This window comes from Platalea leucorodia, assembly GCF_965183815.1.
Source record: "Platalea leucorodia genome assembly, chromosome: 23".
Taxonomy (NCBI): domain Eukaryota; kingdom Metazoa; phylum Chordata; class Aves; order Pelecaniformes; family Threskiornithidae; genus Platalea; species Platalea leucorodia.
Genome location: NC_138845.1, coordinates 2086168 through 2112173, shown reverse-complemented (window position 1 = coordinate 2112173; position 26006 = coordinate 2086168). Strand labels below are relative to the sequence as shown.

The 26006-nt window shown below is 62.7% G+C and overlaps 1 protein-coding gene across 2 annotated transcripts; it reads left to right on the top strand.

Annotated features, from left to right (window-relative positions):
- Positions 1–3776: 3776 nt before the first annotated feature.
- Positions 3777–21657, top strand: ASIC1 (acid sensing ion channel subunit 1; the record flags this gene model as incomplete). Of its 2 annotated transcripts, XM_082332474.1 has the most annotated exons (11): positions 3777–4141; positions 5257–5452; positions 19122–19272; positions 19709–19836; positions 20053–20203; positions 20295–20351; positions 20432–20585; positions 20671–20762; positions 21025–21104; positions 21231–21335; positions 21553–21657. In XM_082332474.1, the coding sequence occupies 11 exons, from the start codon at positions 3777–3779 to the stop codon at positions 21655–21657; spliced, it is 1584 nt and encodes a 527-aa protein (XP_082188600.1). The 2 variants fall into 2 exon arrangements, with proteins under 2 accessions (XP_082188600.1, XP_082188599.1); XM_082332473.1 differs by lacking the exons at positions 3777–4141; positions 5257–5452 and adding an exon at positions 17706–18329.
- Positions 21658–26006: the final 4349 nt, after the last annotated feature.

Below are 26006 nucleotides of genomic sequence, written 5' to 3'. Positions count from 1 at the left end.
TTTTAATTCAATCTCTCACCTTAAATACACAGTGCAACCCTGGAGATTGCAGGGCCAGTCAGCCCCGGAGCCGTCACACCCTGGGAAGGGAAGCAGCGGTGCTCTGCACCTCCAGCACCCGCAGCACTTAATAGACCATTATAAAATAAATTGCCTCCTATACAGCCGCTGGGCGGCCGGTGCAGATGAAGAAGCAACTTGCAAGCCAGAGCTGCCTCAACAGAGGGAGCGATAGCAGGGCATAACCCCCAAAAAGCATGGAAAAGCATCTCTTACCTATCCTTGTGAGCCCATCCCTGCCCTGTGGGTGCTCTTCCAAGAAGCAGGTTGGAAGTTTGTTTCCATAACAGAGATGTGCATGGTGGAACGGCGACAAACATTGCTTGGAAGGCGAGAAAAATAGCCCCAGGGTTTGAGTTATCCCTTGGCCCAAGCTCCCGAGGCGATCCCAAGACACGCCGGTGCCTGCCTGTCTGCTGGAGCCCAAGCTGGGAGCCTCGGCACTGCAGCACCTTCCCTTAATTACTTTTTTCACACTAATTGGATCTGTGGGCATGCCTGAGGAGAGACCTGGCTACTGGATCTGAGCCAGGGCTGAGCACCCATTCTGCGCAGGCAGGATCTGGCCGCAGCAGCTCACCTCCTGCCCTTCGCACCCCGCTGCCCAGCACTCTCAGGTCCCAGCCCACCCCTTGGCTACCCACCTTTAAGCCTTGGTGCCTGGTGCCTTGCTGTTATCAATTATCACCTGGGGCTAATTGTTAGCTCCTCGCCAGCCCACAGCCCTCAACTGGCCCCGCTGCCTCTCCCAGCAGGAATTAACACAACCCTCACGTGGCTCCCTGGAAAAATAATGCGGAAATGCTCGTGCTCCCCACGCTCCACTCGACTCCAAGGATGCAGCTGCATCCTTCCTGGCCGGCGGCCAGCGGCGAGGAAGTTTCCTCCAACCACTCGCCTCCTCCCCGGCTCCCGCAGGAAAGGGTCCTGGGGCGTTCAGGGGCCCCGCCGGCCCCCCGAGGCCCCCGGGAATCCCGCTTTCCAGCCCGGGCACCTCGGAGATGCGGAGCCACTTCATTGAGGTTTCTTGTGCGGTGGAAAGCAAGGGCTTGCAAGTACGTCCACATGCGCATCTGCTCCGGCCTGAAACCCCATCCCTCCCTGCGTGCAGCCTTGCCGCTGCCGGTGGATTTACTGTCAATAAAACCACTGCAGAGAAAGACTTCTCATCCAGAAGAAAAAAAAAATGGGGGGAGGAAAAAAACAACCTCTTTTCAAATGTTCTTATCCCTTATCCAAGCAGCACATCCTTCTCCGGGCTTCTATCGGGAGCCCTAATGGAGAGACGGCTATCAGCAGGCAGTCGTCGGCCAGGCAAGGAGTAATGCCGACGCGCTGCAGAACGGAGCGGGGAAGGGAAAGGCAGAGCTGGTGCCAACTGGAAACGCTAACGCCGCTCTCCTGGCCTTGCAGCCACGTTTCCAAGTGCTGGCAGGGTCATCCCTGTGCCCAGCGGCGAGCAAGGGGGGGCACTGGCTCCCGGGGGTGCCCCTGGCCCCACCTCTGTCCCCCCCAGATCTCCCCCAGCAGGTCCCGCTGCAAAACCCCACGTTCCTGCTCCGACGAGGAATGGGCAAGGACTCAGTTTGGGAGAGGATGCTCCAGAAAAGGACCAAACCAAGCGTGTCCAAGACACTGGATTCGGGGACAAGGTACACACGCCTGACCCTGCCGTACCCCAAACCGCCCATGCTCCCATTAGCTGGAGTTCAGGCAGGGACAGCGCGCGGGGAAGGCACCTTTGGGCAGGGACCCAGCTTGTCAGAACGACCCCGGCGTCTGGCTGTCCCTTTGCAACACCACGTTTGTAAAGGACATGGAAACGCTCTTTTCCATTTGACTGCAGTCGCCTTCCTGGGAGCAGCGGGCAGGCGCCTGCTGCAGCCTCTGCTCCCTGCGCTGCCGCCCCGCGGAGGTCTGCAGCGGGGTGCACGTCCCCCAGCTCGGCTCGGGTGATGAGGGCACCCTGCTCTCCCGGGCACTCATGGGGAGCAGATGGAGGTGAAGCAGGGCTGGAGATGCGGTGGCGCTGGGGGAGGCTGGGCAGCACCGTGCAACCCTCTTACTCTGCCCTGGGAGGAGGAGAGCACCCAGCACCCAGTGCCGCCTGCCCCGGGGAGCACCCTGGGGACAACGGCACCTTTCTGATGACTCTGTAAATGGCAGAAGGTGAACAGCTGGGAAAGGGGCAGCACGTCTTGCGCGGGGCAGGGGCAGGAGCCCAGCGCCTCCGGCAGGGTCTTGTGCCCATCGCGGTGAGCATCGTGCCAGGGACCGTGCCGGCAGGCAGCGAGGAGCGGGGCTGCACCCCGTGAGCCCGGGACAGACGCTCGAGGCACCGTGGTGCCCCACGGCCGCCCCGAGCAGGCGGACAGAAGAGGCTGGAAGGCGCCCGCCTTCAGTCCTCCCAAAAAGGACCAACCCAAGTGTGTCTGAGCGCCCACCCCAGCGCTGGGGCCACCCATGGGTGAAGCCTGCGAGGGTGGTGGAGGCCGCGGCAGGGAGAGCCGGGTCAGGGCTGCATGGGGGTGCTGGGGGGGCTCCGGGGGAGCGAGGAGCCGGAGCATCGCTGGCAGGCGCTGGGGGATGGGAGCGGCACACGCACGCACACGCACACACACATTACCCACATGCACACGCCAGCAGCACCAACAGCCCCTGCCAGCAGCCTGCAGTCGCTGGAGCGCCCCGCTCCTCCGCCTCTCCCTCCTCCTCCTCCTCCTCCTTCTTCTCCTCCTCCTCGCTGCCCACCGGCCTGCGGCACCCCTCCGCGGCCTCCGGCCCCACCAGCGCACAGACAATGACTTCATGCGGATTATGCATCTGAAGAAATCACCAGCTCCCAGATAGCCACAGGGGGAGGTATCCATGTGTTTGGCAGGGAAGCAGCCTCCTGCTCTCCTTCCTTCTCCCCCTCTTTTCTCCTCGCACCCGGCAGCTGCCTCCTCTCCGGCGATGGTCGCCTCCAGTCCCCCCGCACGGCGCTGAGCGAGGCCCCAGCGCATCCTCGCTCCCACGCTTGCACCAAGGTACCGCCGAGGCTATTTTTATTCCCCCCCTTCTTTTCCGGTTCGCCCGCCGCTGCCGAGCTCGGTGCCTCTTGCACCCTCCGTGCCTGCGCGTCTCCCGCTCCCGTCTTCCCACCCAGCGGCGAGAGGTGGAGGGAGGCTCGTCCCAGCCCCGGCACCCGCGTCGCAGCGGCAGCCGCCGTCGCGGAGCAGAACGAGCCCAGCTCCGGCCGCGGCCGCCGGCCCTGATTCCAGGTTTGCATCCTCGATTCCTTCATCTATTTGTCGATGCGCCAATGCCATTTGGGGAAGGCGGAGGGGGACCGGGGAGGGGGGGCAGGTGGGAGGGGAGGGGTGGATACGGCGGGGTGCTGGGGGGGCACGGCACCCCAGTCCTGCCACAGGATGGGGAGGGCAGAGAGGAGGCGGGAGGGGAGGAAATGCAAGAGGCTGCACCCAAATAAAAAAAAAAAATATATATATACATGTATGTGTGCGTGCATATATATATGTATATAGGCTCGGGGGGAAGAGCAGGGCACAGCAAAGCATCTGCCCCACGCGAGGGCGGCCGGGTGCACCCCCAGCATCCCTGCACGGGGACGCCGCGGGCCGGGCAGCGGCAGCACCCACAAGGCCGCCGCGGCACCGAGCACCCACGGGCTCCCTTCTTGGCAGAGTGGCCACCCCGGAGTGCCAGCGCGGACCATGATGGACCTGAAGGTGGACGAGGAGGAGGTGGACAGCGGGCAGCCGGTGAGCATCCAGGCCTTCGCCAGCAGCTCCACCCTCCACGGGCTCTCGCACATCTTCTCGTACGAGCGGCTGTCGCTGAAGCGCGTGGTCTGGGCGCTGTGCTTCATGGGCTCGCTGGCGCTGCTCACCCTCGTCTGCACCAACCGCATCCAGTACTACTTCCTCTACCCCCACGTCACCAAGCTGGACGAGGTGGCGGCCACCAGGCTCACCTTCCCCGCTGTCACCTTCTGCAACCTCAACGAGTTCCGTTTCAGCCGGGTGACCAAGAACGACCTGTACCACGCCGGCGAGCTCCTCGCCCTGCTCAATAACAGGTGGGTGCCGGCGCTTTGAGGTGGCCCCAGGTGCCGTCTCCGTGTGCCAGCGCAGGCCACCGCGCGTGGCCCCAGCCACCACACCAGCCCCGCACCACGTGGGGCAGCGAGCGCTGGAGAGGTGTGTGCTCCACGACTGGCGTGGGCAGCATCTCCTTAGTCTCCGTGAGGAAGCGGATCCCGAGTTAGTTCAGCTCTGCAGCTGGATGTGGCCACTGTGCAGCAACACCAGCAGCCGAGAGCCGCCAGGTCCCGCTACTGCTCCTGGGTATGTGGCTCCCACGCTGAGCTGCCCTGGAAGGATCCGGCACGCATGGCTCCCGTCCCCAGTGCACAGCACATGCAGCAAGGCTGGGGCCACCCTGGGGGGCCTGCGGGGCGGATCCAGCATGCATGGCTCCAGCCCCATGTCCCGGGTGCCTGCCACATGCAGCGAGGCTGGGGATGCCAGCAGGTGAAGCCGCTGAGCATCACTCCTGCACCAGGACCGGAGGTCGGTGCCATTCCTTGGGCCGTGGGACTCTGCGGCGGCAGGGTTCACGGGGAAGCCCCTCGCCCGCCCTCCCCAGCCCATCCCCACGGCTGTAGTGGCTCCTTGGTGCTGCCAAGCCGCTGCCGTGAGCCTGGTGCCGGCAGCAAGGCGCACTCCCTGCCCATGCCGCTTGCCAAGGGGCTTCGCCGCTGCCCCCACTCGTGCCCTGGGGAGGGGTTTGCAGCCACGAGAGCAGGGGCTGAGGCCCAGCACACTCAGCCCGCGTACCAGCGAGGCCACCGCCTGCAGCCGCGATGCCACCAAAGGCACGGGGCAGGCGGCTGGGCTGGCCTCAACCAGGGCCGGTGGCACGGGACCGGCGCTGGGGCAAGCGGGATGGGTTTGGTCTGTGGCCGCTGCCCAGCTTTTCCTCCTCGCCCATCCTCCTGCCACCTCTCGCGTGCCTCTGGGCCACTTTGTGCTGTTGAATGCTCTGAAAATGCCACGTGCAAAGTGCCTGGGACTTTGCCGAGCCCGTGCCAGGGTCGGGGCAGAAGTAGCTCATGTGAAGCTCAAACGGCTTTTGCCAGCGGGAGCAGCCGCCATGGCCAGGCCTGAGATTCTGCCTGCTCTTTCCCCTAAGATACGAGATCCCAGACACCCAGACCGCCGATGAGAAGCAGCTGGAAATCCTGCAGGACAAGGCAAACTTCCGAAACTTCAAGCCCAAACCTTTCAACATGCTGGAGTTTTATGACCGGGCTGGCCACGACATCCGGGAGATGCTGCTGTCCTGCTTCTTCCGCGGGGAGCAATGCACCCCCGAAGACTTCAAAGTGGTGAGTGCCCCCGCGGCCCCGGCCCGATGCCGCGTTTCCCCCGCGCAGGGAGGGCGTTTGCCCGCCTGTAGCCGCTCCTGCCTCCTTTCAGCTTGGAAAGGACTGGCAGCACCTTCATTAAGGGGATGCCAGGGGATGTCGCTGGGTTTTAGAGGTCCAGGTGCTCCCCAGGAACGCGTGTTGCTTGGTGCAGCTGCACGGGGTGCTCCCGCATGGGCAAAGCTCCCCGGGATCACTTGGGCTCTGCAAAGCAAGGTTGTGCATGGTGGGCTGGAAACCTCACGCTGGAAACTGCCGCACGGTGAGGAGGCTCCAGTGGAAAAGCAGGGAGAGCTGCGGCGATGGCCGGCGGGGACCCGAGGGAGCCCCGCAGTCCCTCGGGGAAAGCAGGTCCCAGTGGCACGGCACAGCGTTGTGCCCCGCCACGGAGGTTGCGTCTCGCGCTGGTGCACGGATCCAGCGCACAATAAAGCCTTTATCCCCCTGCGGCTGCCTCTCCCCTGTCCAGCTGGGAATTAAACAGTGCCGGCTATTCGGGTGCTGCCTAATAAATTCGGCAGCCGGGGTGGCTGTTCCCAAGCCGGCTCCAGCGTGGAGCGTGCGGCTCGGGGCTGTTCTGGGTCCCCAGCCTTGTCCCCAGCCTAGGGCTGTCCCACTCGCGTCCCACAGCGAGCGAGGACGAAGCCACCGAGCACGCCAAGGCACCGGCTGGGCGTCCGCGGAGCTGCTGCCCAGGTCCCAGCACAATTCGGGTGGTTTTAATCATCTGCGTTAAATTCCCTTGACAGGCTCTTTACATAGAGCAGTTCTCTGTTGTCAACCGTCAGGCGTTTTATTTGTTAAATGGAGGCAAGTTGCAGCCCGGAGGGGGCTGGATCCTCTCCAGCCGGGGCTGGCGAGCAGGGCCGGGTCCCAGCCTGCGCGTGGCCACCGGCCGCTTTCAACGCCGGGCTCCTCCCGGCGCACGGTCGTGTTTTCTGCGCCGAAGCATCCTCAGGGATCCTCATCCCGGCTCCCTACCTTCATTTGTCGGGGTCCAAATACCTTGCTTTCTGCATCCCCTCCAACTGGCAAAAGCAAAATAGACTCGCTGGTTTGTTATTCCTGCCTGGATTATTCCTTGCAAGCAGGTTGGGATGATTTAATGGATTTGATTAGAAAAAGCTGGCTCTGTGCGGTATTTATGTTGCTCTCTGGATTCCCCTTGCAGCCTTGCACAGGCAGGTCTGTGAGTGGCGGGGCTGGGGACGGTGCTGCCTGCAGGCGGGGTCCCGGCAGCCGCCCCGTCTTGCTGAGCTGTTTAGGAGACCTTTGCCCCGTCCCCGCGCAGGGGTCCCGGGGCTCGCAGGAGCTTTCAGAGGGCTTTGTTTGACAGGGTAATTCCTGCCGCCTCGCTGCTCCCTCCTCCCAGCTCGGACCGCGTCCGCCGGGGCTGAGCCAGGCTCGGTGCCGCTCTGGGCCTGGTGGCACCGGCCAAGGCTGGTGGGTGCCGGCGACCATCACCCGGTGATGCACCATCATCCCCCCAGCCCGCGCCGCCCCGATGGGCGTCCCACCGCCCCGTGCAGGGGCTGCGTTCCCTTCTGCCTTTCGGGAAGCCCCTTGCACCATTCAGGCTAGCGGGGTGCCCCGAGCGGGTGCTTTTGCAGCCGGCGCTGCCCCTCTCCTCTCGCTGGTGCAGAGGAGATGCTGTGTCCGGAGAGGGCCCCCGCCAGGGAGGATTTTTGGGCTGCCCAGACCCCGGAGGCTGGGGGGAGCTGCCTGCAGGCAGGCAGGGATGCGTGTCAGTCCTCTCCCTGCGCCTGTCCCCTTTGCAGCCATTTAACTTCAGTGCCGTGGCCGGTGGGGAGAGCCGGGGGGCCGATGGGGACAGCTGGGGGGCAAGTGGCCGCCCAGGCGATGCTGGCTGCATGCTGATGCTGGCCGGCGCAGGAGGCGATGGGAAGAGCCGCGGCTCTGCCGCCAGCGCCGCGGCCCCGACACGCCGCGGCTGCCGCGTTATCTGTCCCTGGCAGAAGGGAGGGCTCGGGGGAGACGCGGCGAATGCAAATGAGGGGCTGCCGTAATCAAAATATCCGGGGTGGCAATAAGGCAGCAGGAGCTGCCTCCTGCCCGCGTTCCCCCTCGCACTGCCAGACGGTGGGAGAGCATCGCCGGGGGGCAGCCGCAGCAGCCCAGGGCCCCCCCAGTGCTGGGAGCGCTGCCCGCCTGCCCCCCGTCACGCACCCGCCCAGGAGCACCCCAGGGGAGCTGTGGGCTGGGTCTCAGCACCCCCACCCCAGCGCACAGCATCACCCTGCAGCCAGGACGGGATCCCCCGGCACGCAGGGCTCGTGCCGGATGCCATGGGGAAGCCCATCCTGGGATTACACGGGCTTTTCCCACCTCCTCTTTCATCCTGCGTCATCACCAGGCCACATCAGGGGGTCCCTGGCATTGTTCATCCCGCTCCGTCTCCACCCACCCTGGCCGGTGCACCACAGGGGCTGGGCGCTGCGCGGGATGCAGGGATGCTCCAGAGGCAGAAGCGGAGCTGACCAGGCTTGAACTCATCCCGTACTGGGGATTGAACCCTCTAAGAAGACCCAGGGGGAAACAGTTGGCCCACCCCTGGCTCTTCGCAGCCCCTCCAGCACCATGGAGGTGCCTGGCATCCACCAAAGCTCCCCCACTGCAGCGGCCCAGGATGGGGAGGAGGACGCACAGGCAGGTGCAGCCATCTCCTCTCCCCGGCCCCAAAATCCTGGCACAATCTTAAAGCCCAGAGGGGCAAACACAAGGCGGAGGGGCAAGTCCTGACCCCCCTCAGGGCACGGCCCTGAGGGACATGGGCTGAAGATGTCCCCATCCTCGGGGCTGTGCCCAGAGCTGCACGCTCCCAGGGCCACGCATGGGGTGGGCAGGGGGCGGCCGCCCGGTTCCCCTTTGCGGGGACAGGGGAATCGCCCTCGCTGTTGCCTCCGTTTCGGGACTGCGCTCCCCGACGTGCTCATTAGCAGCAGAGATCAATGTTTCACACTTGCTACTTCATTATTTATAAGTTCGAGCCCTCGCTTCTCTGCGGGAATGTGCGGCCCCGACGGCTCCCAGCTTGCGTTTCCCCTCCCTCCCCACGCCGGCAAAGGGCCCCCGGAGCCCTGCTCATCCCCTGTGGATCTGCTCCTTGCCCAGCAAGGGAAAGGCCCAGGAGTCCTGTCTCTGGGCTCCAAACCCCATTAATTTTCTTTCCATCCCAGGGAAAAAGGAGAAACACGGAGGATAAGCTTCCTCTCCACGCCCCAGTATGGCTGATGGGATGGGAATTGGGGCTGCCCCATGTAAAACCGGCATTAAACCTCGGGACGGTGTCCCCTGCTCGTGAAGCCCCTTTTCGGGGGTCGGTGCAGCCAGGGGTAATGCGAGCAGCCGTGCCTGCCACGGTGCAACGTGCATTTGCAGCTTCTCCTTCTCACACCCCGCAAGCCCGTCCCGGGGGAGAGCCCCATCCCCAGCTCCTTGTCACTGTCCTGCTCCAGGGCTCCGCGGCTGAGCCTGGCGGGGGAGCTGGGAGCCCTGGGGCAGAGCCCACGGGACATCCTCGATCAGCTGCAGAGGATTAAGACCTCTGGACCATTTCCATGAGGCTCTGGGGCTGAGCTGGCACTGGGGAGAATTGAGTTTGACATGGAGATCACGCTGCTGCCTTTTGCATTGGATTCTGCATCCGCTGCCCTGGAAATACCGAGTGCACGGAGGAAGAGCAAGGGAGGCAACAGGAGAGGTCTGGAGCAGCCCTGGCAAACCCTGACCACACTCCTCCTCTCCTCCTTCCTCCCATCTCTGGAGCAATGCAGGAGCTGCTGTGATGGAGAACGGATCCAGCGGCATCTTATTGTATCCCATTGCACCCTGCTGAGCCTCCCCACCGCCCTTCTGAACCCCACCAGCTCCTGCTGTGCCCCCCTGCACCCCGCTGTGCCCCCGTACCCTACTAAACCCCAACGCATGCCCCTCTGCACCCCCAAAGCCCCTCTGCACCCCTCTGAACCCCCGCTTAGCCCACCTCGCTCCAGCTGGTGTGCCGTGGGAGTCAGCTCCTGCCACCCCAGGAGCAGCAGGGCTTTTTCCCTTGCAAAATCACCCTCGTGTTGTTCAAACCTGCCCTGTTGTTGGGTGCCGGGGTGCCCTGTAGCACCCACGGGAGCTCGGAGGGAGGGGTGCAGCGGGGCACGTTCAGGCTGCTGGTCTCAGGGTGCTGAACCAGGGGATGCTGCTGGTCTCCCTGCTCTACCTCGACCCTCAGCCCCACGGCACCCACGCCCCAGCACCCACGAGGGGACCCAGGCATCCGGCCCACGGCACCCCATGGCCCCACGTGGAGCTGCGGCAGTCACGAGCCCGGGAGCCCCACGGTGAGCGGAGCTCCCCCGCGGTGCAGCGTTAGTGGATAATCATAGAGCCAGAGTGAAAAGCATCTCCAACACAGCTGGAGAGACCGGGCGCGGGAATTACTGATACCCAGATATTTCCTGGAGCTTTAGACAGTTAATAGGCAAACTGCACGGGCCCATCTGGCTCCAGAAAAACAACCTGGGGCCCACGCATGGGCGGCAGGGACGGCCACTGGCCCCAGACACCGTCGTCCTCCTGGCTGGGGGCCGGTCCCCGGTGGCACGCTGAGCCCCAGCAGCTCCCACCACGGTGCCCAACGGAGCCGGCGCGTTTACAAATTCTGTAAGACATTCAAGTGATTTATGTAAATCACTTCTTAAAGCGGCACATGAGCTCCTAAATAACTTATAAGTGTTTGAAACTGCTCACATGTACCCGTTACTTCTGAGCGGCGATTCACCTCCGGCATCCCCGTGGTTCTCCCCGGCGCCTGCCCATCCCCACCTGCATCATCTGCAAGCTCCCGACCGGGCTCACCCTCCGCATCAGCCTCTCTCTGCTGTCGAACAGCAGCATCGTTTGACCCCAGAGGCTGCATCATTTTCCAGACGAACGAAGCAAACCCAGTGGGACACGGGCTGCCTGGTGCAAAATAATCGGAGGTGATGGAGCAGAGGAGCAGCCGTGCACGGGACCGCAGCCGTTTGCTGGTGGTGACTCGGCTCTCCCGGGAAGCACGGCGGGTCGGGAGCGCCCCGACACTGTCAGCTCATCTGCAGCTCGGAGACTTTCAAGTATCATGGTATTGTGCTCAAAGCAAATCATCCAGAAAGCAGCCGTGAGCCGTTTAGCCCTCGGGCGCGGAGCAGAGACGCCGGCGAGCGTTGCTCCTCAGCTGCCTCCTTGCCCCAGCTTCATCCAAGCTTTTCCAGACACGGCCGCTCGTGGGGTGCAGGCAGGAGGACCGGGGATCCCTCGGCTGCTTGCGGCTTTGCTCACCCCATGCTGCCGCTAACGGGGAGATGGTGACTCTCGTTCGAAGCCAGCGATGCTGTGGTGTGACCCCGGCGCCGTGGCCGCGTGGGAGCAGTGCCACTGAACCCACCGCGATCTCGGCTGAGCTGGCACGGAAGAGGGTCAGGAACAAGCGGGCTGAGGACATCGGCGCTGGGCACGGCATGGTGGGAGGCCAGCGTGTGCCTGTGCCTCACAGCCGCTTCATTAGCGGCTCTGCAACGGAGCAGGTAAATCATTTAGCGCCTCAAGACTCTAAGCACTGAACAACATCGCTCCCACCCGCCCCGGCAGGCGATTAGGAAAGGAGAGAGAAGGACACGCAGGATCAGGCCCAGCCGGGGGTCATTTAATCCCTGGCCCTGCCCAGGGACAACATCCAGCCCCAGCAGCACGCAGAGCCGTGCCCAGGGCCGCGGTGCACAGCAGCACCCCCCGCACAGGAGCGCTGCGCGCACCCGGAGGTGCCATGCACGGCCAAAACGCTTTGCACACCCAGATATGCCACGCGCAGCCGGGGTGTCGCGCACACCCAAAGCACTTTGCACGCCCGGAGGTATCACGCACACCCAAAGCACTTTGCACGCCCGGAGGTGTCGCGCACACCCAAAGCACTTTGCACGCCCGGAGGTATCACACACACCCAGGAGCACTTTGCACGCCCGGAGGTGTCGCGCACACCCAAAGCACTTTGCACGCCCGGAGGTGTCACGCACACCCAGGAGCACTTTGCACGCCCGGAGGTATCACACACACCCAGGAGCACTCTGCGCGCCCGGAGGTGTCACGCCAAGAGCTCGGAGTGACTCAGATGCACCCCAGGCCATTCCTGCTCCCCTTGCGGTGCCTTTGCACATGAAGAATCATTAACAAATGAATTATTAATTATTATTAATAAGCTTTACTGGCATCTGTGGCTGCTGGAAGAGATGAGGAGGCTTTCGAGTGCTATCCGGCCACAACGGAGGCAAGGACGTCACGGCTGCGGATGGGGTGCCCTGGGCACACGTGCCCCACGGACGCCAGGCCCCGTGGGAGCCGCAGGCTGGAAACGCAGCCCTGGGCCACCACCAGCACATGCTATTTTTCCGAATTGTTCCCCCTTAACCTCCCTTTGGTCTTCATCCGAGAGCCAGGCTGAGCAGCAGCGAGGCACACGGCGCCTTTGCCCGCCGTGGGCATTCCGAAGAATCCGCCCAGGAAAGCTCCTGGCGCCGTTTTCCCCCTCTGCCCGCGACACCCAGCGGGGAGAAGCCAGGACGGAGCGGGGCAGGTCCCGGAGCGCGCGGAGCCGCGCAGGAGGCAGAGATCTCCACAGGGAGATCTGGGAAATTAACGGTCTTGCAGCCTTTTGCTTGGGTTTTAATTTATCTGGCTTTTGATAGACTCCTTTGTTTTATCGCCTGCAGAGAGTTTGGCCGGAGCCGGGGCTCTCTAAGCAGCAGGCATCACTGCAATTCCTGCAACAACCGTGACTCAAGAAGCTCCTCATCATCTCAGGCTCTTATTTATTTATACAAGCCCCGACACTTGGATATTATAACCTTTTATTTATTTTTCTGGACTCTTTTTTTTTTTTTTTCTGTATGGAGGGTTTGGTACGTTTGCATCCAGGCTCTTACCGTAAGGACAGAGACGGGGCACAGGACGGCAGGGTGCTTCCCACTCACCCCCTGAATTATCGGGGATTTTAAGCCCCCTGCGCTTTGCTCTCCCGGCAGCCTCGTGGCCAGCAAAGCGAGAGGGGGACTCATCCAGAGCAGCCGCGCGCCGGGGCTGCGTAACCTCCCTGCTTGGATTAGATTGGATTTGAAAACCGTGATGTGTGCAGAGCCAGAGCAAACAAACATAGCAAGAAAACCAGATAGGAATACAATTTTTTTTTCCCCCACCAATAAAACCATCGGCTTGAATCTGCTTGCATGAACTGTCTAAGCAATTGTGAAGGATGTCAGAAAAAATTGCAACCTGCTTATGGGTAATTCGTGATCAGCAGGAACCACTGAAAGGCATTGGGATAAGTGTCCACACAGAATAATCCCAGCCGCCTGGGAATTCGCAGCACCTCAGCGGCATCCTCCGCATCCCAGCGGGGCAGGAGCCGGCGCGGTCCCGGTGACCCCTCCGTGCCACGACGGGACACCACCAGCGGTTAAATCACCCAGAAAGCTCTCAGCGTTACAAACTGTTTCAATTATAGGAGCGTAAATAGATCCCAGCAAGAAGGATAAGGTGGCCGTGGGAGCCATCACAGCGGCTGCACGGCAAAGGGCCCGGCTGCAGGTGCACGCGCGACCGCCCACAGAGCTGCGGGGGTCCCGGCTGAGCCCCCCGGAGACCCCCAGCCAGCAGGGCTGCGGGTGGCCTCCGTGCTCGGGGCGGCAGCCCTGGCACCCAGCTGGGCTGGCTGGGAAGTGCTCAGCAGCACTGGCCCAGCTGGGAAGCTTTAAAAGATTAATGGAGTTTAAATGGAAGCGTTTGGAGAGGAGATAAGGCTCATCTGATATGAAATCATATGGAACAACGGGAGCCAGGGAGGCCCCGGGTCCATAATGAAGTCCACTTAGCGCATTACTCACCATAATGTGCTTTTTATTAAAGTCCTGTGCTGCAGATGCTGGGTCTGCAGCCAATAACCCAGGGCAGGGTGGCACAGGGACCCGGAGCACCCTGAGCCCTGCCACCAAGAGCCGCCGGGACGGAGCACGCCAGCCCTGCCTGGTCCCAAAACGGGACCTTTGCTTTCCCGTCCCCCGTGCGAGCCAGGGACGAGGCTCCCGCATCACCCAGCGCCGCGGCATCACCGGTCCCCACAGCTGGGGCTGGGCTGCCTGGGCCCGCGGGGACGGGGTGGAGAGGAGGCGGAGGTGGGGAATAATACAGAGGAAAAACTCCTTTTTAATCATCAATTTTTCAGCATTAGAATGTGACATGCTAATCCACTGTGAAGCGTCTAATCTGGGGGATAAAGGGCCGGATAACACAAGCTTGGCCCGGCGTGGCTGGCGGAGTGAGCAGAGGCAAGGTGGCAGCATCTGATAAGGGGCGGCAGGATTAGTCCCGGCTGCCCGGGCAATCCCCCCTTGCTTGGCTGCCCCGACTCTGCCTCTCGCTGGGGCCGGGGAGGGGACCTGCAGCCGAGGAGCCGTCCCAAAGCGGCTCATCCTGCCCAGAGCAGCAACGGAGGCACCGCGGGCGCCGCCACCACCATCTTGGCAGCTCTGGGAGCTACAAAGCACCTTCATGGTCCAAGGCACATCGCAAACCTGATTTTTTTCCCCGCCTCCAGTGCAATGCACCCGGCTGCATCAGGGGAGCAGGGCAGCCCAGCTGCCCCATCAAATATCCATCCCCCAAATCCTGCTCCTGGCCGCGGTGGGGTCACACCCCATCTCATCCCTTCCCACCGGTCAGCTCCAGCCTCCGGGCACCCCCAGGGACGGTGGCAGCTCGGCCCCGGCTCAGCCGGTCCTTGGCAGGGACGGGCAGTGCCCCGTTACAGAACCGAGCGGGTCCAGCTCCCGGGTCGCTTTCTGCGACGCCTCCCCGGGGCCGGGCTGCCGCTTGCAGGCCTGGGATAACAGAGCTTGCAATGTTGTTTTCTCCTCGCCTCCTCGGGGATTGGTTTCTCTCTATGAATAACTCCATCCCAGCTTTGATCTCCTCTGCCATTAAAGCGTGACAGGCTGTGAAATGTGCTGTTGCTGCCGTCAAATCCCCCTCCCGCTTCCCCCCCGCCGCCTCCATGCTCCCCCGCTCCGGGGAACCTCCTTTCCCGGCCCGTGAGGAGCTGCAAAGCAGCGAGCGGGGCCAAACCGCCCCAGGACAGCGGCCAAACGCCACGCCAGAGCCAGGAAAAAACGGGCTCCTTCCACCATCCTGCGTCCCTCGCTGCAGCGGGGAGGAGGGCATCGAGCATCCCTGGGCCCCAGCGGTGGGTCGGGGTGCGGCGGCATCATCCCAGCACGCGCCGCCACGGGGGCTGATGTCACGGCTAATTATAGCCTCCCCCGTCCCTCTCCCCCGCCAAAGCTTTACCTGAGAGAGGGTAAAAATAACTCCCGGCGAGGGAGGAGCTGGCACGAGCCCAAGGACTCCTCCAGCATCTCCAAAACTTGCACAAACCGGGACGGCACCACCCTGCCTGCGGGGACACGGCCGCAGTTCATCCCCTATCATGGAGTGAGGACACGTTCCCCCGAGCGCCGGTGCCACCGTGCTCCTGGCTGCGGCCGTCCCCGGTCACCTTCACCCCAGCTCGAGTGTCAGCCCTGGGACAGGCGGCGGTAACCGGAGCAGCGCCCGTCCTCGCCGCCCCGCACGGCTGCTGGGAACCGGCCCCGGCACTCTCCGCAAGCTGTTTAAGCTGAGCGAGGCAGGTTAATGGCCCCAGCCGATGATGGAGTGTTTTCATTACAGCATCTCGCTCTCCCTGCTGCAATTGCTCCCAAGAAGACACATTAAAGCTCCCCATGCCACGGGATCAGATCAGCCCCTCGCTCACACCATCAGGGACCGTCCCACAGGGCCCCGGGCAGCACCGCTCACCCGCCAGTGCCCTGCCAGGGCTAAACAACCCCCTCCAGCCTTCTCTTCCATTTTCCTTCTCCTCTCCCTCTACAGACGTTGCACAGAAACTCCCTGTCCCGGAGCTGGGGAACACCAGAAATCCCACCCCGACCTCAGCCAGCTCGTACCTGCTCGCTCCCTGCCAAAAGCATCCTCTAGTGCCAGTCCATGATCAGCCCAGCTTGCTCCCAGCTTGCTCCCAGCTTGCTCCCAGCTTGCTCCCAGCTTGCTCCCAGCTTGCTCCCAGCTTGCTCCCACAGGGCTGAGCCAGCCCAATGCCCCACAGCCTCCTCCCAGGTGAAGCCCCGATGCCTTTATAGCCCAGCCCTGCCCATGGTGCAGCTGCAGCTCATCCCCATCAAAGGGCCGGGATGGGACCCGCTCCCCAGGGCACGGTGGCTCCCAGCCACCCCGTCGGCCTCCCTGGCCCCATCTCCCAGGATGAGTTTCCAGCTCGCACTCTCTGGGTTGCTCCCAAAAGGTGCGACCTTGCTCTCGGCTTTATGAAATTTCATCCTGTGGCTCTGGCGCTCGTCCCCAAGGTCACCCCCCTTTCTCCCAGGTGCTGACAGCATCCCCAGCTTTGTGGCGACCGCCAGCGTCCCTCTTACGCAAGGGCCCTATTGGGAATATTGAGCTTGGGGAGCTCCAGGACGGCCCCTCGAGGGACGACCCGCTGCCACAGCATCGGCCGTCCTCGTGGCTGAGCCTGCCCTGGGAGGGATCCCCAGTGCACGCCCTGCCCGTTACACTGGTGCCACTTGCTCGGGAAGAGCAGATAACTTTGCACTGGTATCAGATCAGATTCGTACAAGTTTTCTGGTTGCATTTGTTCGCCCAGTTTGGTGGTGCCCATGTCTACGAGCCGGGATGTGCTCAGGGGCCCGCAGGGCATGGGGGGAAGGAGGCACAGCAGCTGAATTGGCAGGCTGGGGCATGCTCATCGCACCCGGGCATCGCTCAAAACCCCCCATCCAGCTCTTGTGCATCAAAGTGCTGCCATATTTAGATGCTCCCCTTCCCCTTGGGCCGGCGATGGCGGCTGCGGTGCTGGGATGGGGCTGGAGATTGCTCTGTGGTCACATCGGATGCTTTTATGAAGTGCTGAGTGCAGGAAAAAAGCAAACCGCAAGAAGGGGCTGTGCTGCTGCAGGGCTGCAGGGAGGAGACGCCTTTGCTCCCAGCAGCCAGCCTGGCCGCCAGCTCCATCCCACCGCCCCGCGTCAGGGCTGCCTCCCAGGACCCCCAGCCCCAGCCGGCTCAGCTGCACAGGGCCCGGCCGCCGGCCCCCGGGGCAAGCGGTGGCTCCCCGTGCCCCAGTGATGCACCGTGCACTGGCTGGGCTCTGCAGGAGGAATCGTCACCTGAACCACGGCAGCGCCCAAATCCTGCCAAAACCAGCCCTGGCTTGGAGGAGGACGGACCTCGCACCGCTTGGGAGATCTCGGCTTGGGACAGCGCCTTCGCTGGGTGCTCCCGTGCACCCACCGCTGCCCCGCGGCACGGGGAGATGAGCCCGCAGGAGCGGCTGCTGCCAGGGCAGGATGAGCACCGCCAGAGCTTGGGGACACCACAGCATCCTTCCGCCCTCGCTGGCACCACCGGGGCGGGCGCTGCAGCAGGACAGCGTCACAGGCGCTTTGGGAAAACCTCTGGCTCCAGCTGCCCTGATAAAGAGCCCAGAGAGCCCGGCATATGGTGGCTTCGGAAACAGCCTGGCACCCGGCGGGGAGGGCCTGGCTGCAGCAGCCGGCCGGGCTGCCAGGGCCGTGCTGCCCCGTGGTGAGGATGGAGGATGCGGTGTGGGTACGCAGCACGCCGGGTGCCTGCGCGCACACCCGTGCACACCCGTGTTCGCCGGAGCTGGCCGCCCCGCAGGCCCCCCAGGCAGCACCAGGAGCTCCCAACGCGTCGGTGCTTCTGGAGCTGGCGACGTCTCTGCTCCGTCCTGCCAGCCGCAGCCGGCCGGTCCCGGGGGACCTGGGGAGCCCGCAGAACCGCCTCTCGCTCCTCCTCTCCTCCTCCCTGCTCCTGATATACCCTCCTCTCTCCGTCCCCTCTGAGCATCCCTCTGCTCCTCTCCCTCACTCCCGCTTGCCTCTCGCTCCTTTTCCCTTCTCCGTTTCTCTTCTCTGAACTTGCCCCTTTCTCCTTCCCTGCTCTCCCCCAGCCCCTCTCCCCCACACCCTGAGGAACCGACCCACCATCGAAGACCCCCAGGCTGCGGCAGGGCAGGGGCCAGGGCCCCCACGCCAGAGCCGGGACCTCCACGCTGCAGCTGGGACCCCCCCGCCGGACAATGCCTCTCCAGATATTCTGCACCATCTCCTTCTCCAGTGAGGAAGGACCAAGAGATGCCGCAGCCACCGGGAGGGGAGAGGATGGAGCGGACGAGTTCCTGTATGGGCAGGAGGAGGATGAAGAGGAGGAGGAGGACGCGGGGGCAGCCACGGACTTGGTGGCCTTTGCCAGCAGCTGCACGCTGCACGGGCTGAGCCACATCTTCGTGGAGGGCAGCCTGGGCGCTCGGCAGGCACTCTGGGCGCTGGCCTTCCTCCTCTCCCTCTCCGTCTTCCTCTACCAGGTGGCCGACCGCATCGTCTACTACCTGGAGTACCACCACGTCACGCTGCTCAGCGAGGAGGAGAGCCCCGAGATGACCTTCCCCGCCATCACTTTCTGCAACATCAACCGTGTGCGGGTCTCGCAGCTCAGCCACGAGGACCTGCTCTACCTGGCCCCCCTGGTCAACTACGAGCCTGGGATGGAGCTGGGCTTTGCCCCGGCCCGGCCCGACCCCGGGGATGAGGACGAGCCCCTAAATTTGTACAGGTTTTTTAACCGCACTTGCCACCAGCTGGAGGACATGCTGCTGAGCTGCAGCTACCGGGGCGAGCAGTGCGGCCCCAGCGACTTCGTGGCGGTGAGTAGCCCCAGGGCGGCCAGGCACGGGGAGCAGCTCCGGCCAGCATCGTGTCGGATCAGGCACAGCGGGCGATGCTGCCCTTGCCAGCTCGCTCAGGGACAGGCTGATATTTCAGCCCTGACCGCTGGCACCTGGGCGTCTCGCTGGAGCTGGGGACGGTGCCGGCTGCGGAGACCCGCTGGTGGGACACGGAGAGCAGCCCCAGGGCTGTGCTTGCAGAGGAGGTGCCCCGCACCTCCATCCCAGCATCACCACCGCCCGCGGGGCACCGTGCGGTCTGCAGCCCACTGGCCTCACCTGCCCCTTGCCCGGGCTGGCAGCAGCTCAGCGGCATGGGGACCTGCCGTCTGCCGGAGGCGAGAGCTGGAACGGCCGAGGAGGGACGGGGGGGTTCAGGATCCCGTCCAGGCCCATCCTCTGCGGGGACGGAGGAGGGCTTGGAGGAGGCACTGGTGCAGGTGTAGGGCTGAGTGCCGCCGTCTCGGGGAGCTGAGGCTGCCGTGGGGTCTGTGGGGTCGAGGTGCTGTAAATCTGCAGAGTGCGTGCTCCGAGTCCCTGCCATCCCTGTGCCTTGGTGGGGAACGTCTCCTCCTCTACCGGGGCAAAGGCGGGCAGTTCCAACAGTGAGAGAGACCCTGTAGGGCAGGAGCCTGGGTGGGATCGCGCCCCCAGGCTGGGGACGGCTGTGTTTCGGGGCTGGCGATGCCGTCCTGGCTCCATGATGTGGTGCCGGCAGCGGTTTGGTGCCGGCAGAGGGGCCCCAACCTCAGCCCATGGCCTCTCCTGCAGGTCTTCACCCGCTATGGGAAGTGCTACACCTTCAACGCGGGGCAGGACGGGAAGCCCCGGCTCATCACCATGAAGGGGGGCACCGGCAACGGCCTGGAGATCATGCTGGACATTCAGCAGGACGAGTACCTGCCAGTGTGGGGGGAAACAGGTAACCCACTGCCCCAGCGGCTCTGCCAGCAGGTCCGCTTGGTCACTGGCAGCTCCTGGGGTGCTTCCCAGCCCCTTCCCAGCTCCCCACCCCACAGGTCCACATCCTTCAGGCTCTGTTCTCTTCCCTCCTTCCATTTCTCATCACTTTGGGTCCTTTTCTTTCCTTTTTCCTCCTTGTCTTTGCTCTTCGCCATGGCAACTCCCCATCAGTTTAAACAAGCAGCCATCACTTGTTTATAAATAGAGGCAAACACTTCCCCTGCCGCTCTCCCCGGGTGCTGGAGCAGGAGGGTCAGAGGCGGAGGGGACAAGGACGTGGTGTAGCAAACAGATGGACGGATGGATGGACACGTGAACGAATGAATTTGCCCAGGGGAAGGGTGGGAGACAGGAGAAGTTTTGGTCCCTGCTTACCCCGCTTCTCTCTGCCGCAGACGAGACCTCGTTCGAAGCCGGGATCAAGGTGCAGATCCACAGCCAGGACGAGCCCCCGCTGATCGACCAGCTGGGCTTCGGGGTGGCACCCGGCTTCCAGACCTTCGTGTCCTGCCAGGAGCAGCGGGTAGGGACTGGGGGGGTCTGGGATGCTCCCTCCCGCCCCGCGCTGTGGGCTAGACCTGCTGTGGGACGCTGAGCCTCCTCCCCGTGCCCCTGTCCCCACGGCGGAGGGAGAGGGGGACCGGGTCCCGGGGACCGACGCGACGAGGGTGTCTGTCCCCCCGCCATGCCGGGGGCTGGTGGGCTTCTCTCCTCACTCCTGGCTTCTGCCCCCTCCCAGCTCATCTACCTGCCGCCTCCCTGGGGCGACTGCAAGGCCGTGGCGGGCGACTCGGAGTTTTACGACACCTACAGCATCACCGCCTGCCGCATCGACTGCGAGACCCGCTACCTGGTGGAGAACTGCAACTGCCGCATGGTGCACATGCCAGGTGAGCCCCGCGCGCGGCAGGGTCCGGCCCCCGCCGCGCTCAGCCCGCCGGCGCGGTCCCACCGGGAAAACCTGCTTTCTCTCTCCTCCAGGCGATGCCCCTTACTGCACCCCGGAGCAGTACAAGGAGTGTGCGGATCCGGCCCTAGGTGAGGCTGCCCGGCCCTGTGGGACTGAGCCGTGGGTGTTGGGTTTCTCCATCTCTCCATCTCCCTCTCTCCCTGCCCAGATTTCCTGGTGGAGAAGGACAACGAGTACTGCGTCTGCGAGATGCCCTGCAACGTGACCCGCTACGGCAAAGAGCTCTCCATGGTGAAGATCCCCAGCAAGGCCTCCGCCAAGTACCTGGCCAAGAAGTACAACAAGTCGGAGCAGTACATCGGGTAACGTGTTGCGGCCACCGCGGTGGGGCGGCACCTTGTCCCCCCATCCCAAATCTCAGCCTGACGTCGCTTATGTCCCGCACAGGGAGAACATCCTGGTGCTGGATATCTTCTTTGAAGCCCTGAACTACGAGACGATCGAGCAGAAGAAGGCGTACGAGGTGGCCGGCTTGCTGGGTGAGTGGTGGTGGCTGTGCCGGGGGCCCTGCGGCAGCACCCAGCCGGCATCCTCCAACAAGGTGGTCTCACGTTGGCCCCGTGCACCATGGCGCTGTTCCCGAGGCACCGGGATGCGCCGACAGCGTGGATGCAGAGCGGGGCACCCCGCTGCCATGGCCAGGCACCAGTCACAGCGGTGACGAGTTCTGCCCTTTCTCTGCTCCCTCTGCCACCGGACACCGGACTCGTGCCACCCTGATGACCTCCTTCTCCTCTGCAGGTGACATTGGAGGGCAGATGGGGCTGTTCATTGGGGCCAGTATCCTCACAGTACTCGAGCTGTTCGACTACGCCTACGAGGTGAGTGGCTCTGCCGTCCCACGGCTGCCAGGGGTCCCAGGTTATCCTGGAACACCGACACGCTCGTGTGGGACATGGGGAAGAGCCGCCCATGAGCCCCCCGGTACTGAAATCTGGCTCTCGCAGGTGATAAAGCACCGGCTGTGCCGGCGGGGCAAGTGCCGCAAGAACCACAAGAGGAACAACACAGACAAGGGCGTCGCGCTGAGCATGGACGACGTGAAACGCCACGTAAGTGCCGGGCAAGCCACGGGAGCCGCTGGTCCCCTCCTGCAGCTCGGAGGCTGCCCCAGATGTGTCGTGGGGTGGGGGGTCACCGTTTTGGGGAGCGCTTGGGAAAGGAGCAGAGGCACCAGGCAGAGATGCTGTGGGGAGATGGGACTCTCTCTCTGCAGGGGTCTGGGTGAAACCAGTGACCCCAGTGTCCCGTCCATCCTCTGCCCTGCAGAATCCCTGTGAAAGCATACGGGGCCACCCGGCAGGCATGACGTACGCAGCCAACATCCTACCTCATCACCCGGCCCGGGGCACCTTTGAGGACTTCACCTGCTAACCGACGTCTGGATGTACAACCTGAGCTACCAAAGCCCTCCGGAGAGCTGCCCTTCTCCCTGTGAGCGCCAGCGGAGAGACACATCTAGGGGACCTTGCTCCTCGCCACGGTGGGATACGGACAAGAGCGACGGCCTCAGATTTCGGGGCAGGCGGTCGGGTCTGGTCACGCTCGAACCCGGCGCGCAGCCCCCGTGGCAGCTGCTCCGCGCCTGCCCCGCTAGTTCAGAGACTCGAGGACGCTCCAGCCCGGCCATCCTCGCGGCGCGGGGAGCGACACGCACAGCGGGCTGGGGCACGGGCCTGCCCCGTCTCCTCCCCTCGGCTCCCCTCGGCCTTTTTAACTAGAAACCCAGAAGCCAAGAAGAAGCAGCCATTCGGCCGCAGAGTCTCCATCCACAGCCCTGTCCGTCTGTCCGTCCATTGTCTCCATGACCATCCTGCTCCAACGCCTTGGCCAGCGCTTGCTGGGACCCCTGTGCCCGGCAGGAGGGATCATTGAGGAGCCCCACGGCGTGCCCGGCAGGCACGGCAGCAGGTTCGGCAGTCCCAGAAGAGCCTCGCTGTCCCCTGGGACCGTGGTGGCCCGCAGCCCACCCTTGCCCGGGCACTCCTGGCCACTCCATGCGCATGAAGATGGGGCGACTCCACCTCTCCGAAACGTCTTCCTCGGCACCCTGCCCCAGGGACGGTGGTGCCCAGCCACCGAGCTCGCTGGCCGGCCACGAGCACCCGAGGGGACTCGGCCAGGGGGTGCCACCTCGGCACTGAAGACCCCGCCGCCCGGGCACTCTCCCTCGGCCTCATCGGGTCGAGCGATGGTGTGGTCTCCCTGCCCATCTCTCCTGGGCTCTGCGCAGCCTGGCCAGCGCCAGCCCTGCCCCGCAGTCCCTCCTGTCCCCAGGGAACCTGGGGCTACCCCGTGCGGCCCCCAAAAACAGCCATCCTCGGGGAGAAAGGCGGAAGGAAAACTCCTGGCCCCCATTTCGGCTGCAGCCACCGGCCCGGCTCGGCCAGGGGCACCACGAGGGACGGCCCCTTGGCACCGCTTTGGCCAGGCGGGCAGAGGAGCCCCAACACCGAAAGGGTTCCTAGGTTGAGGGACGCCCCATGGCAAAGGGTGCTCTGGTCCACGGGACCGCAGGCTCCCACCCCGCCGAACCCCCCGACAGCAGCTGCCCCCGGGCACCGCCAGCCCTGGGCGTCTTCGGGGCGCCTGCCGGCTCGCTGCCCCGGGGCCGCCGCTGCTCCTCCCGTCACTGCCCTCTCCCCGGCACGCAGAGACCAGCCCTGGCAGCCGGGCCCGGCCGTCCGGCACTGGCCGAGTCTCTGCTCCCCGGGCCTGCAAGCGCACCGCCATTTCGCTCGAGGGCCAGTGGAAATTGGCCTCCCCCAGCCCCTGCCAGCCCCCAGGCCCCACACATCGAGCAAGAGCCCTCCCAGGGCTGAAGTGCTACTTATCTTTAAAGCTTTTGCAATAAGTCTTTTTAGTAATTATTATTTCTAAACTGCAGTTTTGTTTTTATTATTGTCATTATTATTATTATTTGCTTCCTGACCAAAATTAGGAACTGGGGGTCAGTCCTTTGTATCCAGCGATCGCCCAAAGATGACGGGTCAGCCACATCCATAAATTTTCTTATGGATTTTTCCTAATGTTTCATTGCGTTTCATTTATTTATTTTCTTTCTCTTTCCCATTAAAGCTTTTAAAGATGGGGCTGGGATTTGACCTTGACGCTCACCTGTTGAAGCATACACTCTTTCGTTCGTTTCTATTATGTCATCTGCATTTTATATTTCTTATATATAATATATATGACTATATATATATGTGTACATATATATATATCTCTATATACGCATCATATCAGTGTAGATACCCATCTAGTAGCATTTAGGCCTTGTTCTTGTGCTATTTTTTTTTTCTGTTACTGATCTCTGAATGCCTTCAAGTGTATAAAGTGTTGAATTCTCTCTGGTATCTGTACTATGTACACACATTTTCATAGGAAGCACAATAAGATGACAGATGCATTGTACATCAATACCTGCTACTCTTAACGATGATATAAAGAATGATATAACTCCTGAACGCTGAGCCTTTCTCTCTTGCCGAGCTGCTGCAAACGCTCCCCGAGGAGGCAGGTGGGGACGGCGTCATCCCAGGGTGCTCTTGAAGGCAGCGCTGAAATCCTGGAGCCAAGACCAAAAGGAGGGGGGAGGATTAAGCTTTGGTCCAGGCTTCCAGTGCTGTCTTTAAACGCGCACAGGAATACCAGCACCATCGGAGCCGGTGTGGAACAGAGTCCCATTAACGTCAGCGCTGCGCTAAGGCGGCTGCTCCGGGTACCCGAGCTCCAGCATCGCTGCCTGGTCCCGCGCTGCCACGGGAACGCGCCCCGAGGGACCCTTAGGACTGGAGGATGGGAACTGACTTTTGCTCTCAAGCAGGGGGAGGAGAATTAACATATGCACAGCTGCTAATCTTTGACAACTCTAACACTTCTGTGCTTTGGGACAGACACCTGAGATTCAGCAGAAATGAGTCACCAGCTTGAATAGCACCTGGGTTTAATTTAACCAAGTTAGTAGCAGTTGTAGCACCAGCCATATGTAAACACGCTTCTTGTCCTAAAATTTTCCAGCTACAAAGAGCAAAAGTAACATGCCAGATCCAACACTGGGCATCCAAAAAAGCCCTCAGGACCCCATGGAGACTGAATAATAGCGAGTGGGCAGTGGGCAGGGAATACTGAAATGCCAAACTCCCCCGGTCACTTGGCTCTGCCCATGTCCCTGTCGCTCCTGGAAATGGCAGATGGGCGTTTTGCATTTAAACTAGCACGGTCTTAGTGCTATTCTGGTCCTTCTCTGCCAGAGCTGGTGCTGCAAAGGCCACAGGGTGGGCTTTGAATAGGAACAAGATAATATAGCTAAGCCCAGAAGGGAGTTAATGAACCTAAATTAATTGCAGCCAGCCCCTGTGAGTAGCCAGAGCAGCTGACCGTGCCTGCTCCCTGCACAGCGGCATTCGCAGCAGCTCCTGTTGCAGGGGGCAGGCGCTGACCCTGTCTCTGCAAGCTGTAATCTCTGCCACAGCTCCCCATTAACCTGCTGGGCTGTGCTGGGAGCAGGTCACCCCATCCATCTGTCACAGCCTCGCGCTGCATAGGCGCATCCCCAGCCCCAGCGCGGCGGTCTGAGGTTTCTGCTGCCGCTGGACATGATGCCTGGGAGCCGCAGCCTGGAACGGCCGCGCAGAGGAGGCGCCTGGACCCCAAAGGCAGCACAGCCGATGCAATTCCCAGGGGCGTACGGCGAGTAGCCAGCCAGGACACCAACGTGAGCAGCTCTCAGATGCGAATTGGAAAAGCTGCACATTTTCAGACTCAAGGCTGTACCGTGCACGCGATCCGTGCGCGGCGGGGCAGGGTACGCGGGCCGGGGAGCTCCAGCCTGCTCGGGTTTACGGCACGGCTGGGCGCGCCGCGCGTAGGCTGCACGGGGCTGGCAGCCTGCAAGGTGTGTGGTGCAGGCAGCGTGTGTGCATCCACGTCTGTCACTCGGTGGTGCGAGACTCACGCTGGGCACAAGACAAGGAGTTAATTACATTTCACGGGAAGCATCTCTGATGATCCACGCGAGGACGGGGTGTGACACACCTAGGCCAGAGATGCTGGGAAGCACCTGCTTGCACGCCGCTGTGTTTACCTTGCAGATTGTGTGGCTGCTGAAACCCTACAGAGCAAGGATTAATCATGCAACACGCATATAACCACGGCAGAGATAGCATCACCTCTTCTCCTCCCTGGCAATAATTCCCAGTTACCACTTGCTCAGTGCTGAAGCTGCCAGCAGAAACAGGCGCTGAGACATAATTACCCAGTCCTGGATGCTGTTCGGCTGCCTGGAGCCAGAGCCGTACCGACTGGGGAAGAAGGTTTTGGAGGCGCTGCCTCGCGCCAGCAGGTGCAGTAAAGCGAAGGTGCACGGGGTAACGTTTTGCAAACCGTTTCCACTGGGAGGAGCGAACCAGCCAAACCCTCAGGGCAGAGGAAAGGAGAAAGGACAAGTGCAAGGAGATGCTGAGCCAAGGAAGCTGGGGTTATTTTATCCCCGTGCTTCTTATAAAATGCAGCTGATACCAGGGGACGAGGACTGGTCAGAGACCAGCCCTGGGGACAGAGGGCCGGGGTCGCTCCCAGCTCGGCTCATGCAGCGTGGGGTCTCTCAGGACCCCGCAGCTCACCTGCTCCCTGTGCCGAGCTGAGCAGCTCTCCGAGTCTCACCTCCCTCTCTCCGCTTCTCAGGTTAGTCCTTGCTTTCTCCCACTCCCATCCCGCCTCCC